The sequence below is a fragment of the Salvelinus sp. IW2-2015 genome, linkage group LG27, assembly GCF_002910315.2.
Source record: "Salvelinus sp. IW2-2015 linkage group LG27, ASM291031v2, whole genome shotgun sequence".
Lineage (NCBI taxonomy): Eukaryota > Metazoa > Chordata > Actinopteri > Salmoniformes > Salmonidae > Salvelinus > Salvelinus sp. IW2-2015.
In genome coordinates this window covers 24050869-24063624 of record NC_036867.1, presented here as the reverse complement: position 1 = coordinate 24063624, position 12756 = coordinate 24050869, and the positions used below count along the sequence as shown (strand labels likewise).

At 43.7% G+C, this 12756-nt stretch overlaps 1 protein-coding gene across 2 annotated transcripts in view; it reads left to right on the top strand.

Moving 5' to 3' along the window:
* LOC111953587 (supervillin-like) overlaps positions 1–12756 on the top strand; it is a 161361-nt gene that overhangs the window by 40216 nt on the left and 108389 nt on the right. For both annotated transcript variants that reach the window (XM_023972964.2, XM_070435460.1), the window contains 5 exons: positions 3995–4059; positions 4952–5088; positions 6678–6831; positions 7010–7189; positions 9946–10537. In XM_023972964.2, coding sequence (XP_023828732.1) covers positions 3995–4059; positions 4952–5088; positions 6678–6831; positions 7010–7189; positions 9946–10537 — 1128 coding nt within the window. The remainder of the gene's footprint in view (positions 1–3994; positions 4060–4951; positions 5089–6677; positions 6832–7009; positions 7190–9945; positions 10538–12756) is intronic.

Sequence of the window (12756 nt, the reverse complement as noted above, 5' to 3'; positions counted from 1 at the left end):
AGGGGGACTTTGAAATTAATTGCAATTAATCTGATCACTCTTCATAACATTCTGGAGTATATGCAAATTGCCATCATACAAATTGAGGCAGCAGACTTTGTGAAAATGTATATTTGTGTCATTCTCAACTGTACATAACACAGCTACGGTTCTACAGAGCAGAGCACTATACATCCATCTGGTTCCTATAATTACACACACACACACACACACACACACTCACACACATGGTTTAATACCCACCCTCAGTCAGTCAGCAGTGTAGCGCAGCGTCAGCCAAAGGGGATGCTTTCAAAGTGATGTTCTGTGGTGTTTCTCTTTTGTGTCCAAAATTGCACCCTATTCCCTTTTGTAGTGCACTACTTTTGACCAAAGCCCTGTTGGCCCTGGTCAAAAGTAGTGCACTACACAGGGAATAGGGTGCCATTCCCCGTAACCCTCTCAGATCACACCTGTATGCAGTGTTTCCCCTAGGAATGTTTTCGGCAGGGGTAGCGGTGGGGCTGGGGGGGCGGGGTCTGGTGGTGCTAGTTGTTCTCATACTTCCAGTTATTGAGCCAACAACTATCCATTTAAAAGTGTGTCTCTGCAGAAATATATATATATATATATATATATATATATATAGTGCCTTCAGAAAGTATTCACACCCCTTGACTTATTCCACATTTGGTTGTGTTGCAGCCAGAATTCAAAGTTGATTACATAGATTTTTTTTCTCAACCATTTTTTTTTCTCAACCACAATACTACTTACCTAATGTTTTTAGAAAATGCTGCTAAGTTATTGAACATTAAATACAGAAATCTAATTTACATTACAGCTGTGAGTCTTTCTGGTTAAGCCTAAGAGCTTTCCACACCTGGATTGTGCAACATTTGCCCATTTTATTATTTTGAAATTTCTTCAAGCTCTGTCAAATTGATTGTTTTTCATTGCTAGACAGCCATTTTCAGGTCTTGCCATAGATTTTCAAGTAGATTTAAGTGAAAACTGTAACTTGTAACTTGGCCACGCAGGAACATTTACTGTCTTTTTGGTAAGAAACTCCAGTGTAGATTGGCCTTGTGTTTTAGGTTATTGTCCTGCTGAAAAGTGAATTCATCTCCCAGTGTCTGGTGGAAAGCAATTTGCCTGCTTAGCTCCATCCCATTTATTTTTGTATCCAGAAAAACTCACAATTTCTTAACGATTACCTGCATACCCTTTATTTTCAGGACAAAAAGTTAATTGCTTTGCCAATCATTTTATTTTAGTGCTATTTTTGGGAATATTTGTATTCTGTACAGGCCAGTGCTGGGTAGATCTGGATTCAAATCAAGTTTTATTGGGCACATACACATGGTTAGCAGATGTTATTGTGAGTGTGCTTCTAGATCCGACAGTTAGCAGATGTTATTGTGAAATGCTTGTGCTTCTAGATCCGACAGTGCATCAGTATCTATCAGGTAATATCTAACAATTCCACAACAAAACGTAATATCTAACAATTCCACAACAAACCTGATACACACAATTTAGTAAAGGAATGAGATAAGAATATATAAATATAAAATCTATGAATGAGCAGTGACAGAGCGGCTAAGATGCAATAGATACTATAGAATAGATAGCATAGGATACAGTATATACATATGAGATAAGTAATGCGAGATATGTAAACATTATTAAAATGACTAGTGTTCCATTTATTAAAGTGGCCAATGATATCAAGTCTGTAGGTAGGCAGCCGCCTCTCTGTGCTAGTGATGGCTGTTCAACAATCTGATGGCCTTGATATAGAAGCTGTTTTTCAATCTCTACGGCCCAGCTTTGATGCACCTGTACTGAACTCGCCTTCTGGATGGAAGCAGAGTGAACAGGCAGTGGCTTGGGTGGTTATTGTCCTTGAGTATCTTTTTTGTGACATCGGGTGTTGTAGGTGTCCTGGAGGGCAGGTAGTTTGCCCCCGGTGATGCGTTGTGCAGACCGCACCACCCTCTGGAGAGCACTGTGGTTGTTGCCGTACCAGGCGGGGATACAGCCTGACAGGATGCTCTTAATTGTGCACCTGTAAAAGTTAGAAAGGGTTTTCGGTGACAAGCCACACTTTTCAGCCTCATGAGGTTGAAAAGGCGCTGTTGCGCCTTCTTCACCACACTGTCTGTGTGCGTGGACCATTTCAGTTTGTCGGTGATATGTATGTACACCTAGAACAAAAAACTTTCCACCTTCTCCACTGCTGCCCCATTGATGTGGATAGGGAGGTGCTCCCTTTTCTGAAGTCCACAATAATTTATTTTGTTTTCCTGACATTGAGTGAGAGGTTATTTTCCTGACACCACACTCCCTTACGGAGGGGATAACTATACTGTTTGTATTCGTCCATATTCCCAGTTGCCTTGCCATAATTAAATGCGGTGGTACGTGCTTTCAGTTTTGCGTGAATGCTGCCATCAATCAATGGTTTCTGGTTAGGGAAGGTTTTAATAGTCACATCTCCTATACACTTCCTTATAAACTCGCTCACTGAGTCCGCGTATACGCCAATGTTGTTCTCTGAGGCTACCTGGAACATATCCCAGCAACCTTGAAGCGTGGAATCCGATTGGTCAGACCATCGATGGATAGACCTAAGCACGGGCGCTTCCTGTTTTAGTTTCTGCCTATAGGAGGTGAGCAACAAGTTGGAGTCAGATTTGCCAAAAGGAGGGCGGGGGACGTCCTTGTATGCATCGCGGAAGTTAGAGTAGCAATGGTCGAGCGTGTTACTCACTCCTGTACTGCAAACAATACGCTGATAGAATTTAGGTAGCTTTGTTCTCAAATTAGCTTTGTTAAAATCCCCAGCTASAATAAATGCATCCTCAGGATATAAGGTTTCCAGTTTGAAGTTCCTTGATGGTCGTCTTGGTATCCACTTGCGAGGGGATATACGGCTCTGACAATAACCGAGGAGAGTTATCTTGGGAGATAATTCAGTCGGCATTTGATTGTGAGGAATTCTAGGTCAGGTGAACAAAAGGACTTGAGTTCCTGTATGTTGTTACAATTACACCATGAGTCGTTAATCTTGAAACATACACCTCCTCCCTTCTTCTTACCGGAGAGATGTTTATTCCTGTCGGCGCGATGCACTGAATCTCGTTGGCTGTACTGACTCTGACAGCATGTCCCAAGCTAGCCATGTTTCTGTGAAACAGAGTATGTTACGATCCCGGTAATCTCTTTGGAAAGCAACTCTTGCCCTGATTTCGTCGACTTTGTTAACTAGGGACTGGACATTAGCGAGTAATATACTCGGAAGCGGTGGGTGGTATGCGCGCATACCCTCTCCTCCAGCGTCGTTGTTTTCGGTCGGCCTCTGGAATCAGTTCAAATGCCCTGGGAGGTGCAGACAAAGGATCTGACTTTTTGGGAAAGTCGTAATTCCACTGACTAAATGGGGTATTGTGTGTAGGCCAGTGACAGAAAATCTACATTTAATCAATTTTAAATTCAGGATGTAACACAACAAAATGTGAAAAAAGTCAAGGGGTGTGAATACTTTCTGAAGGCACTTTATATWAAAAAAAWWTWWAAAAAAAAGGTGGGCAACTGCTGCTAAATTAATATAGGGGAAACACTGTATGTCTGGCTTTGTCTCCCAGACACACTGCAGTCACTCACACCACATGGAAGTCTCGCTTGTCTTTGTTCTATAGACATTACAGATGGTGACCATCATGATGATTATAAACCTTTGGCTTGTAGTACTTCACAGCACAAGCTGTGAGATCTAACTCAATTTGCAGCCATTGGACTGGCATTTAGTACTTACTTCACTACCGGTGGAACACACTAAGTAGGTTTTAAAGGATTCAAGCATGCTGTTTTATTATGGGAATTGGTTTTCAAGATTCTCAGACTCTTGCTCTATTTGAGACACTTGGAATTTTCCTTGTGATATTTATCTCGCGCTCTCTCTCTCTCTCTTCCTTCCCCTCTTTCTCCCTTATTTTGTCTCTCTCTCTAGCCGATGAAGAGAAATTGGATGAGCGAGCCAAGCTGAGTGTTGCAGCCAAGCGTTCTCTCTTCAGGGTACGAAAGGACACGATGTTGCTTTGGTGTTTTCTCTCACCTGTGTTTACCTTCCTTGGAGGTAGCAATGAGTGGACATGGCCTTTTAGATGTATGCACATGCACACACGCGCATGTACACACAAGCAGCAACGTACGCACGCATGCCCYTACGCATGCACACAAATACACGCAGCATTCCTCCTCTGACTCAGTTACTCCACACATTGATGTGAGCTGACTCTAAGCTGGTGTTGGGCATGACACAGACGGACAGAGAGAAATATTCAAATGATTTACTTAAGCATTGAGACTGATTTTCCATACAGAATCTTCTATTGGCCAACTCGCATGTGGAATATACTGTCAAGGTATTAGCTAATGCAGTCATAGTAATGACATAGCATTTCAAGTAATAACTCCATTGCTGTCATTGGCATGATAATTCCATTAGGAGTTGGCAAGAGAGCGGAAACAGACTGGCACTCAGGCTAGGTCAAGCACGGCGATCATGTGCTTTCTTGTATCAATCTGTCTCATGCTAACGTCTTGTGCTACATCGTGATTAACTCTTTCCTCATATCGTAAGACAAAGTCCACTCTCTATGCAAATGCCTCTTTGTTAAGGTTTACAATATCAAACCTTGCAACAGCCATTTCTTACCCTATTTTGGTTGGGTACTTGGGTAACTCCAGAGTCTCTGGTTAACTGAACATATTTCTCTAGTCGATGTATTTGAATTATATTGGAATTAATTTATCTTCTATTGGATTATCTAAAACCAATGGATTTCTCTATTCTCTTACTCTTTTCTATTGAAGTATCAATCTATTCCCTTAAAACAGAGTTTGAGCTTTGAATTGGTTTGAAAACATGGAAGATGACTCTGGTCTCCATGCATGGCCTCCCCAGGAGTTGGAGAGGAACACGGATGGGGGCTCCCCAAAACCCCCATCACGGAACGTGGCCATGGAGAGGCGACTGAGACGCACCCAGGACCGCTCCCATACCCAGCCAGTCACTACTGAGGAGGTGGTCATTGCTGCCACGTAAGTCCCAACTATACCTGCCTCTCCATGCTCCCCCCACCGCCCCCATTTGTGAGACAACTGTTGTTTTGTTGATTTGAAAGCCACAGTCCGTAATTCCCACTCCAGTAAGGCAGGYTCATGTGTTTTGATTTAGAACATGCTCTCTGATTTGCCTGCTGGTTCCGGTCAGTTGATTAATACAAAGAGGGTGGAGAAAGCGGCTGTTACCTTTCTAACTTGCGTCACGTTGCCTTAAAACGGTCACACAGGTTTGACTCTCCAAGGGCTTGACACTGAAACATAGTAAGGATCCACTGAAGCTGATAAACACTTAACACAGTATAAACAGTTTATAGGAGCTTATTAACACTCCGTTTACATGATACTCACTATTCTATTGTGAAGTGAACTACCTTAATTTAAAGCTGTAATCCTTAGCGGTCAAACTTTCACAGCCATTTGCGATATTACAACAACAATTACGTTTCTTCATCTGACATCATTTGCTCATCATTGCACGCGCAATAGAACAGAGTATGTACTACAATTTGGATGCTAGATTCTAATATCAATGCTGAATGCTAAAATTCTCTGTTTCAAAAACTAAACAAAAACAAATGCGCCCGAGTCGCCCAGTGGCTCTGTTTCACCTTTCACAGATCTCCACTTTAAAAGGGAATTCCATTCAAAAGAATCATCTGGACCTCCTCTTCTCCTTCGTCTCTCTTCCCGCTGTCACCTCTGTCTCTGTACGACTCGGCCCTTGTCCCCTCTGTGTCACCCTATGTCTCTGCGACTCTCTATACTGTCACTGTAAAGTGTATACCGGCGGGAGCACTCATTCCTAGCCCCACTCTAGTCCAGCAGCAAACTGACACCATACAGGTACACAGGCACGGAAGTGAGCACACCCGTGTGGCATTGGCAGCCTATGGGAGTTCAGGGGTTATCCTAACCCAGGAACGAACCTAATTAGCCTGCTCCCAAATCTGTTTGTGCTGTCTTGCTAACTCCTATGGTCAGAGTTGGCAAGACGGCACAAACGGATCTGGTACCAGGCTACAACCTAACCACAACAGCTACAGTACACTGGTTGAATGTATCGTTGGTTGTTTGCTGGCACCATCATCATGACGGAGATATTGTTGATGGACGCTGACTAGCATTTGGTCCGAACAGAGTATTTGTCTGTGTGTAATTATATTAACCTTTGRGGAAATTTCAACCATCAATCTGTTCCCACAAGGTCATGAGGGGTGTTTGGATGTTTGGCACCCCCTTGTGTATTTTAAGGGAACAACTTGCATGTAAAGTCTGTTGCATATATTACTCAATTTTCTCTTTTCTCTACACGTTATGCTGTTACACCATTGTCAATTTTGTGGTATCCAGAATCTCCTGCAACCTCTCAAAAGATGGAGCATAGAAATTGTGCTTTGTCAAACGGTCAATACAATGATACTGTATTTGTCCACACTGTAGGCTATGCACTGGACTGTACACCCTTTCTGTCTGTGTAGCATGGCCCTGGCCTGCGTGAACTAGCCTGCCTTCCTGTTCATTTTCTCCCCCCCATCTCCCTATTTGTGTGTAATTCCTCCTCCCAGCCTGCATGCGTCCTCACAGGAGAGTGCTGCAGCCAGGGAGCAGGCCAGGCAGGCCCATAATGCCCTAGAGGTCCAGAGGGAGGCGCAGCGAACCTCCTCCAAGCTCCTCCAGACTTCTTCTCCTGAGGAGAACCAGCCCCAGGCCCAGAATCATGTATGTATTCATGAATGATGTATATTGTTTTAATATATTTATAATCTGGTGTATGTATCATCATCAGCATGCTATCCTGCCTTCCAGCCAGAACATACATTTTTAAAAGTTTGTGTTTTCGATGGTTTTAAATGCATTGTATCGACATGTGTCAAGTAAATCAAATCCAAAAACCCAGCAGGTTCAGGGGGACGCAGAGCCGGATCTGTCCACCTTAAGCTTGGCAGAGAAGATGGCTCTGTTCAACAGACTGGCCCAGCCAGCCACCAGGGTGATCCGCACCAGGCCTGATAGCAGGGGGCGCAGGGCCAACGCCCGTTACCAGACCCAGCCCATCACCCTGGGAGACCTGGAGCAGGTAGGGAGACAATGGAGCAGATATTATAGGAGGGGTTCTGGCTGTATTCGGTGTGTGACGTGGTCGTAGTGATTGTTGCTGTAATCATATACTTCTATAACCCTTCTTACATAGTGTTGTCCCTTATCTAGTTCAACATTGATTTAAGCCTCTTATCCCCTTATTGACTTTCAACATCACCCATTGTGTGTTTTAATACCATTTAATAGAAAAAACAAACACACACCGTTTTCCTAAGTGTGTGAGACTGTGTGTGTATTCTCTGGTCCAGGAGCACTCAGACACTGACCCCTGTGATGAGCAGGAGCTAGGTGACGGGGGCCAGTGTGACATCACACAAGTAAGGCTCAACCCACGGCATGGTGGCCAGGGAGTGGAGGCTGATGCAACTGGAGCTATGCTTGGCTCTTGGCAACACCAGCTTTGTCCGTTATGTGCGTGACCAAAATTAAAAGATCAGAATCATTAGTAAACATTATTTTTTTGCTTTTGTTAGTTCTGTGAATAAAATAGCAATAGCATACAATTACTTAGAAAATCTATGGATCATTTGCTGATGCTCTTCTAATGAATCTGAGGCTGCTTCATTTGAAAGTGAAATGCAGTATCATCGCATGCCGTAGCAGCTTTTGAAGAAAGCCCGATTTTAATTAGAGCACAAGACACACAAGTGCTATCTCCCTGATTGGCCTGTGATGTTGATAAGAGAATTTAGTTCTCAAGGTATATAACCCAATTTAATTATATTCCTCAGTCTGCAAACCAGAATTTGTAAGATCCTGGTCGAATGAAACAGACGGAGGCCCAGCTAAAATGGTCAAAGGTTTATTCACGGGAACGTTCTAAAGTCAAGAATACAAAACAATACATTTTATACTGACTTCTCACGCCCACACATTCACACAACCATACGCACACACATACACACACACACAACCATACGCACACACACACAACCATACGCACACACATGTCCTGCTACCCAGCCGACAGAGATTAGTGARCTTGTCCTTGAGKCGTACTCCRCGTTCTCTCCCAAATCTCTAGTCAGGTCGGCACCAAGCTCAGACAGTCTGTGTTTAAAATACCATAAAGACATATTGTTTTACCCTAATTCTGACTAGGACTACACATTTATTGATTATGATTTTATACATTCCAATCAATTCCATACAATTATATGTTTCAGGGCGGAATATTCTAATCATTCAATTAACAGATCATTTTCACCTAACAGATGTCAATTAAGAGATTGTTGTGTGATGATGCGCGGACGAAGGCTGGGCATGGTTTCTCCCAAATGGCACTCTATTCCCAATATAGTGCACTACACTAGGAGGATGGTGGCACCTTAATTGGGGAGGACGGGCTGGTGGTAATGGCTGGAGCGGAATTAGTGGAATGGTATCACATTTATAGTTTACATGTATTTGATGCCATTCCATCATTTTTGAGCCGTCCTCTCCTCAGCAGCCTCCACTGTTGCACTACTTTTGTGCCCTGTCCAAAGTAGTGCACTAAATGGGGAATAGGGTGCCATTTGGGGTGCAGATGCTATTTCACTGAGGCATAAACAGACCCTCTGTGGGAGAGGAAAAGGGAAGAGAATAAAAAGCTGCCCCCTTGTTCATTCTCTGAATGGAGGGATGGACTGAATGCAGTTTATCAGCCGATGTTGATCTCTCACCAGTCACTGTTAGAAACAAGCTTGTTGTGACTGAAAAAGAGGGACGAATGAAGGAATGGCCTTCTTGAGACTGTCGTTAGTGAGCCATACAGTGTAGGGTTGACACAGACAGTAAAGTCTTAAATTTATTCACTCCTAAATGGTATCAACGTTTGAGAACAGCTTGTTCAGACAGCATTGAGGTCTGCCTACTTTCCTCTCATAAAGAGTACAACACTGTAAATGTACAGTACATTGTTGTAATCTGAGCAGATTACCTCAGAGGAAATACATTAGTTAGTTTTCTGTTATGTGTCATGTAAAAGTGATTTCTAGGTTTGTCCTTCGACTTAGACGATGAGGAATCTGTTTATACCACAACAGGATATGGAAATGATGTAACAACAAAGACGAGATGATTCATAAAAGTGAATGACTTTAGATGTTAGCGTTCTTGATAAACATCAGAGAAATTGTCGTTTTTTTCTCCGTTGAAAATTGACGTTTGAGGGTCAATCCTAAATGAATGGACGATTGTGTCGATGTCTKCTGATTCAGTGTTATTATTAGAGCATGATTCTGTGYATAGAGCGGGAGGGAGAGTGTGTMTGTGTGGCTGAARTCATCCTTTGCTTCACAGACTGTTGCTGCAGCTGCGTCGCATTCATAAGTGCACATCGTAGCAAAACGTTTTGTAACCAAAAACATAAACGTCACTACCTTTGCTTTTGTTTGGTGCCCAGTGAATATGACCCTGGACTCATTGTGCTCTGTGGTTGTCAGGGGGTGGGTGGACATGATTGGTTGGGCATGGCTTTGTGACGTGGGCCGTGATTGGCTAGGCAAACTGCAGTCCTTTTGATCCWCACAGGAAGTGCAGTGGGTCAGCCTGTGATTAGTCAGCTTTATCTAGAGTTCCATTGTCTGTTGGTTAGCCTGCTGCCTCACTATTGCTGGGCAGACGCACTCATCTGCTGAGGGAGCTTCTTGTCCACTCTAGCTGACTTTGTTTTCTCTCTCCTCTCTCATCCCGCTCTCTTGTCTCTCTCTTCTCTCTCTCTCTCACTCTCCCTCTTTTCCCTCGACCCAGATCCATAACGGGMCCAAGTTGGGCCAGCTATCCTCATCTGCCCTCAGACCTGGGGCCACGGTCTCCACAGACCACGCAGGGGACATCCACTTAGCCACTGGGGGCGGGGGTAGCCCAGCCGAGGCACCCAACCCTGGGTACTACGAAAGGTCCATCCCCCACCACCCTAGCCCTCCCACCCAGATCACAGAACCCTCCAATGCCGTCTGGAGGTCTGTGCCTGGCCCCCACCACCAAGCCTCTCTGGATCTCCAGGCGCACCAGGCTGACACAATCACCATCCTCCCCCAGGGAGAAGAGGGRGATCTGTGCGGAGGGAAGAGAGAGCTGCCCTCTCTGGAGGGAGGTGTCAGAAAGGCCCCCATGCCCCAGCCTCAGGCCCGGTATGGTGGGAGGGAGTGGGAGGAGGATCAGCGTTTGGCCAGGATGGGTGAGGGTGTGGAGCCCCAGCGTGTGTTGAAGGGGTCAGAGAGTGGTGGTGGTGGTCTCCACCAGGACCACAGGCAGCACCAGGAGCAGAGGGGCTATCTGAGACAGTCATCATTAGACCTCCAGGACCCAGACAGACACAGGTCAAAGGTCATCAGCACTGGTAAGCAGAAGCTATTCTGAAAATATAGTTTASCAAGCTACCAATTACTTCACACTGGAATAAGTAAGCTACACTGAAGCTACCCTTAAGAAAAATATAGTGATCAATTATCATATCGAAATGTCATGGAGTACAAATTGCAAGWACAGATCACTCTGCAGTCAGATGTTAACAGAAAAAAAACAATGTTTCAAGTGAGAATTCTGGRAGGTCTGGTGCCGACAAAGAAAGGAAAGTCTTGCACACCCATATTATCGTTTGTGTGTGTAGTTCCAGTAGTTGGCTACATCGCTACATAGCAAAAAAGTAATTAACTACTGAAAACACTAACAAGATTTAAGTTCAACTACCAACAAAAATGTAGTTAAATGACATATAGTTCACTACTCCCCAGCAATGCTGGTAAGACAAGCTTCCAGGGGCTGTGGTCTGACAGGGGGAAAGAGGGAGGAAGGGTTGTCTTTTCTGTTAGTCTTTCACTTTCTCTCACTCTYCCTCTCTTTCGCTCATGCTTTAAAAAATCCACATAAAATTCTCAGAAAATCTCCACTCTCTCTCTCACGCTTGCTCACACACACACATACAGTTGAAGTCGGACGTTTACATAGACCTTAGCCAAATACATTTCAACTCAGTTTTTCACAATTCCTGACATTTAATCAGAGTCAAAATTCCCTGTTTTAGGTCAGTTAGGATCACCACTTTATTATAAGAATGTGAAATGTCAGAGTAATAGTAGAGAGAATGATATATTTCAGCTTTTATTTCTTTCATCACATTCCCAGTTGGTCAGAAGTTTACATACACTCAATTAGTATTTGGTAGCATTGCCTTTAAATGTTTAACTTGGGTCAAATGGTTCGGGTAGCCTTCCACAAGCTTCCCACAATAAGTTGGGTGAATTTTGGCCCATTCCTCCTGACAGAGCTAGCTGTGTAACGGAGTCAGATTTGTAGGCCTCCTTGCTCGCACACGCTTTTTCAGTTCTGCCCACAAATTTTCTATGGGATTGAGGTCAGGGCTTTGTGATGGCCACTCCAATACCTTGACTTTGTTGTCCTTAAGCCATTTTGCCACGACTTTGGAAGTCTGCTTGGGTCATTGTCCATTGGAAGACCCATTTGCGACCAAGCTTTAACTTCCTGACTGATGTCTTGAGATGTTGCTTCAATATATCCACATAATTCTCCTTCCTCACGATGCCATCTATTTTGTGAAGTGCACCAGTCCCTCCTGCAGCAAAGCACCCCACAACATGGTGCTGCCACCCCCGTGCTTCACGGTTGGGATGGGGTTCTTCGGCTTGCAAGCCTCCCCCTTTTTCCTCCAAACATAACAATGGTCATTATGGCCAAACAGTTATATTTTTGTTTCATCAGACCAGAGGACATTTGTCCAAAAAGTACTATCTTTGTCCCCATGTTCAGTGCAAACCGTAGTCTGGCTTTTTTATGGCGGTTTTGGAGCAGTGGCTTCTTCCTTGTCTGAGCAGCATTTCAGGTTATGGCGATATAGGACTCGTTTTACTGTGGATATCGATACTTTTGTACCTGGTTTCCAGCATCTTCACAAGGTCCTTTTGCTGTTGTTCTGGGATTGATTTGCACTTTTCGCACCAAAGTACACTCATCTCTAGGAGACAGAACGTGTCTCCTTCCTGAGCGGTATGACGGCTGCGTGGTCCCATGGTGTTTATACTTGCGTACTATTGTTTGTACAGATGAACGTGGTACCTTCAGGTATTTGGAATTGTTTCCAAGGATGAACCAGACTAGTGGAGGTCTACAATTGTTTTTTCTGAGTCTTGGCTGATTTCTTTTTGATTTCCCATGATGTCACGCAAAGCGGCACTGAGTTTGAAGGTAGGCCTAGAAATACATCCACAGGTACACCTCCAATTGACTCAGGCTAATTGACATCATTTATCAGAAGCTTCTAAAGCCATTACATAATTTTCTGGAATTTTCCAAGCTGTTTAAAGGCTCAGGTAACTTAGTGCATGTAAACTTCTTACCACTGGAATTTGATACAGTGAATTATAAGTGAAATCATATCTTCTAAACAATTGTTGGAAAATTACTTCTGTCATGCACAAAGTAGATGTCCTAACCGACTTGCCAAAACTAAGTTTGTTTTAAAAGAAATTTGTGGAGTGGTTGAAAAAGAGTTTTAATGACTCCAACTAAGTATGTAAACTTCAACTTCAAACTGTACATGCA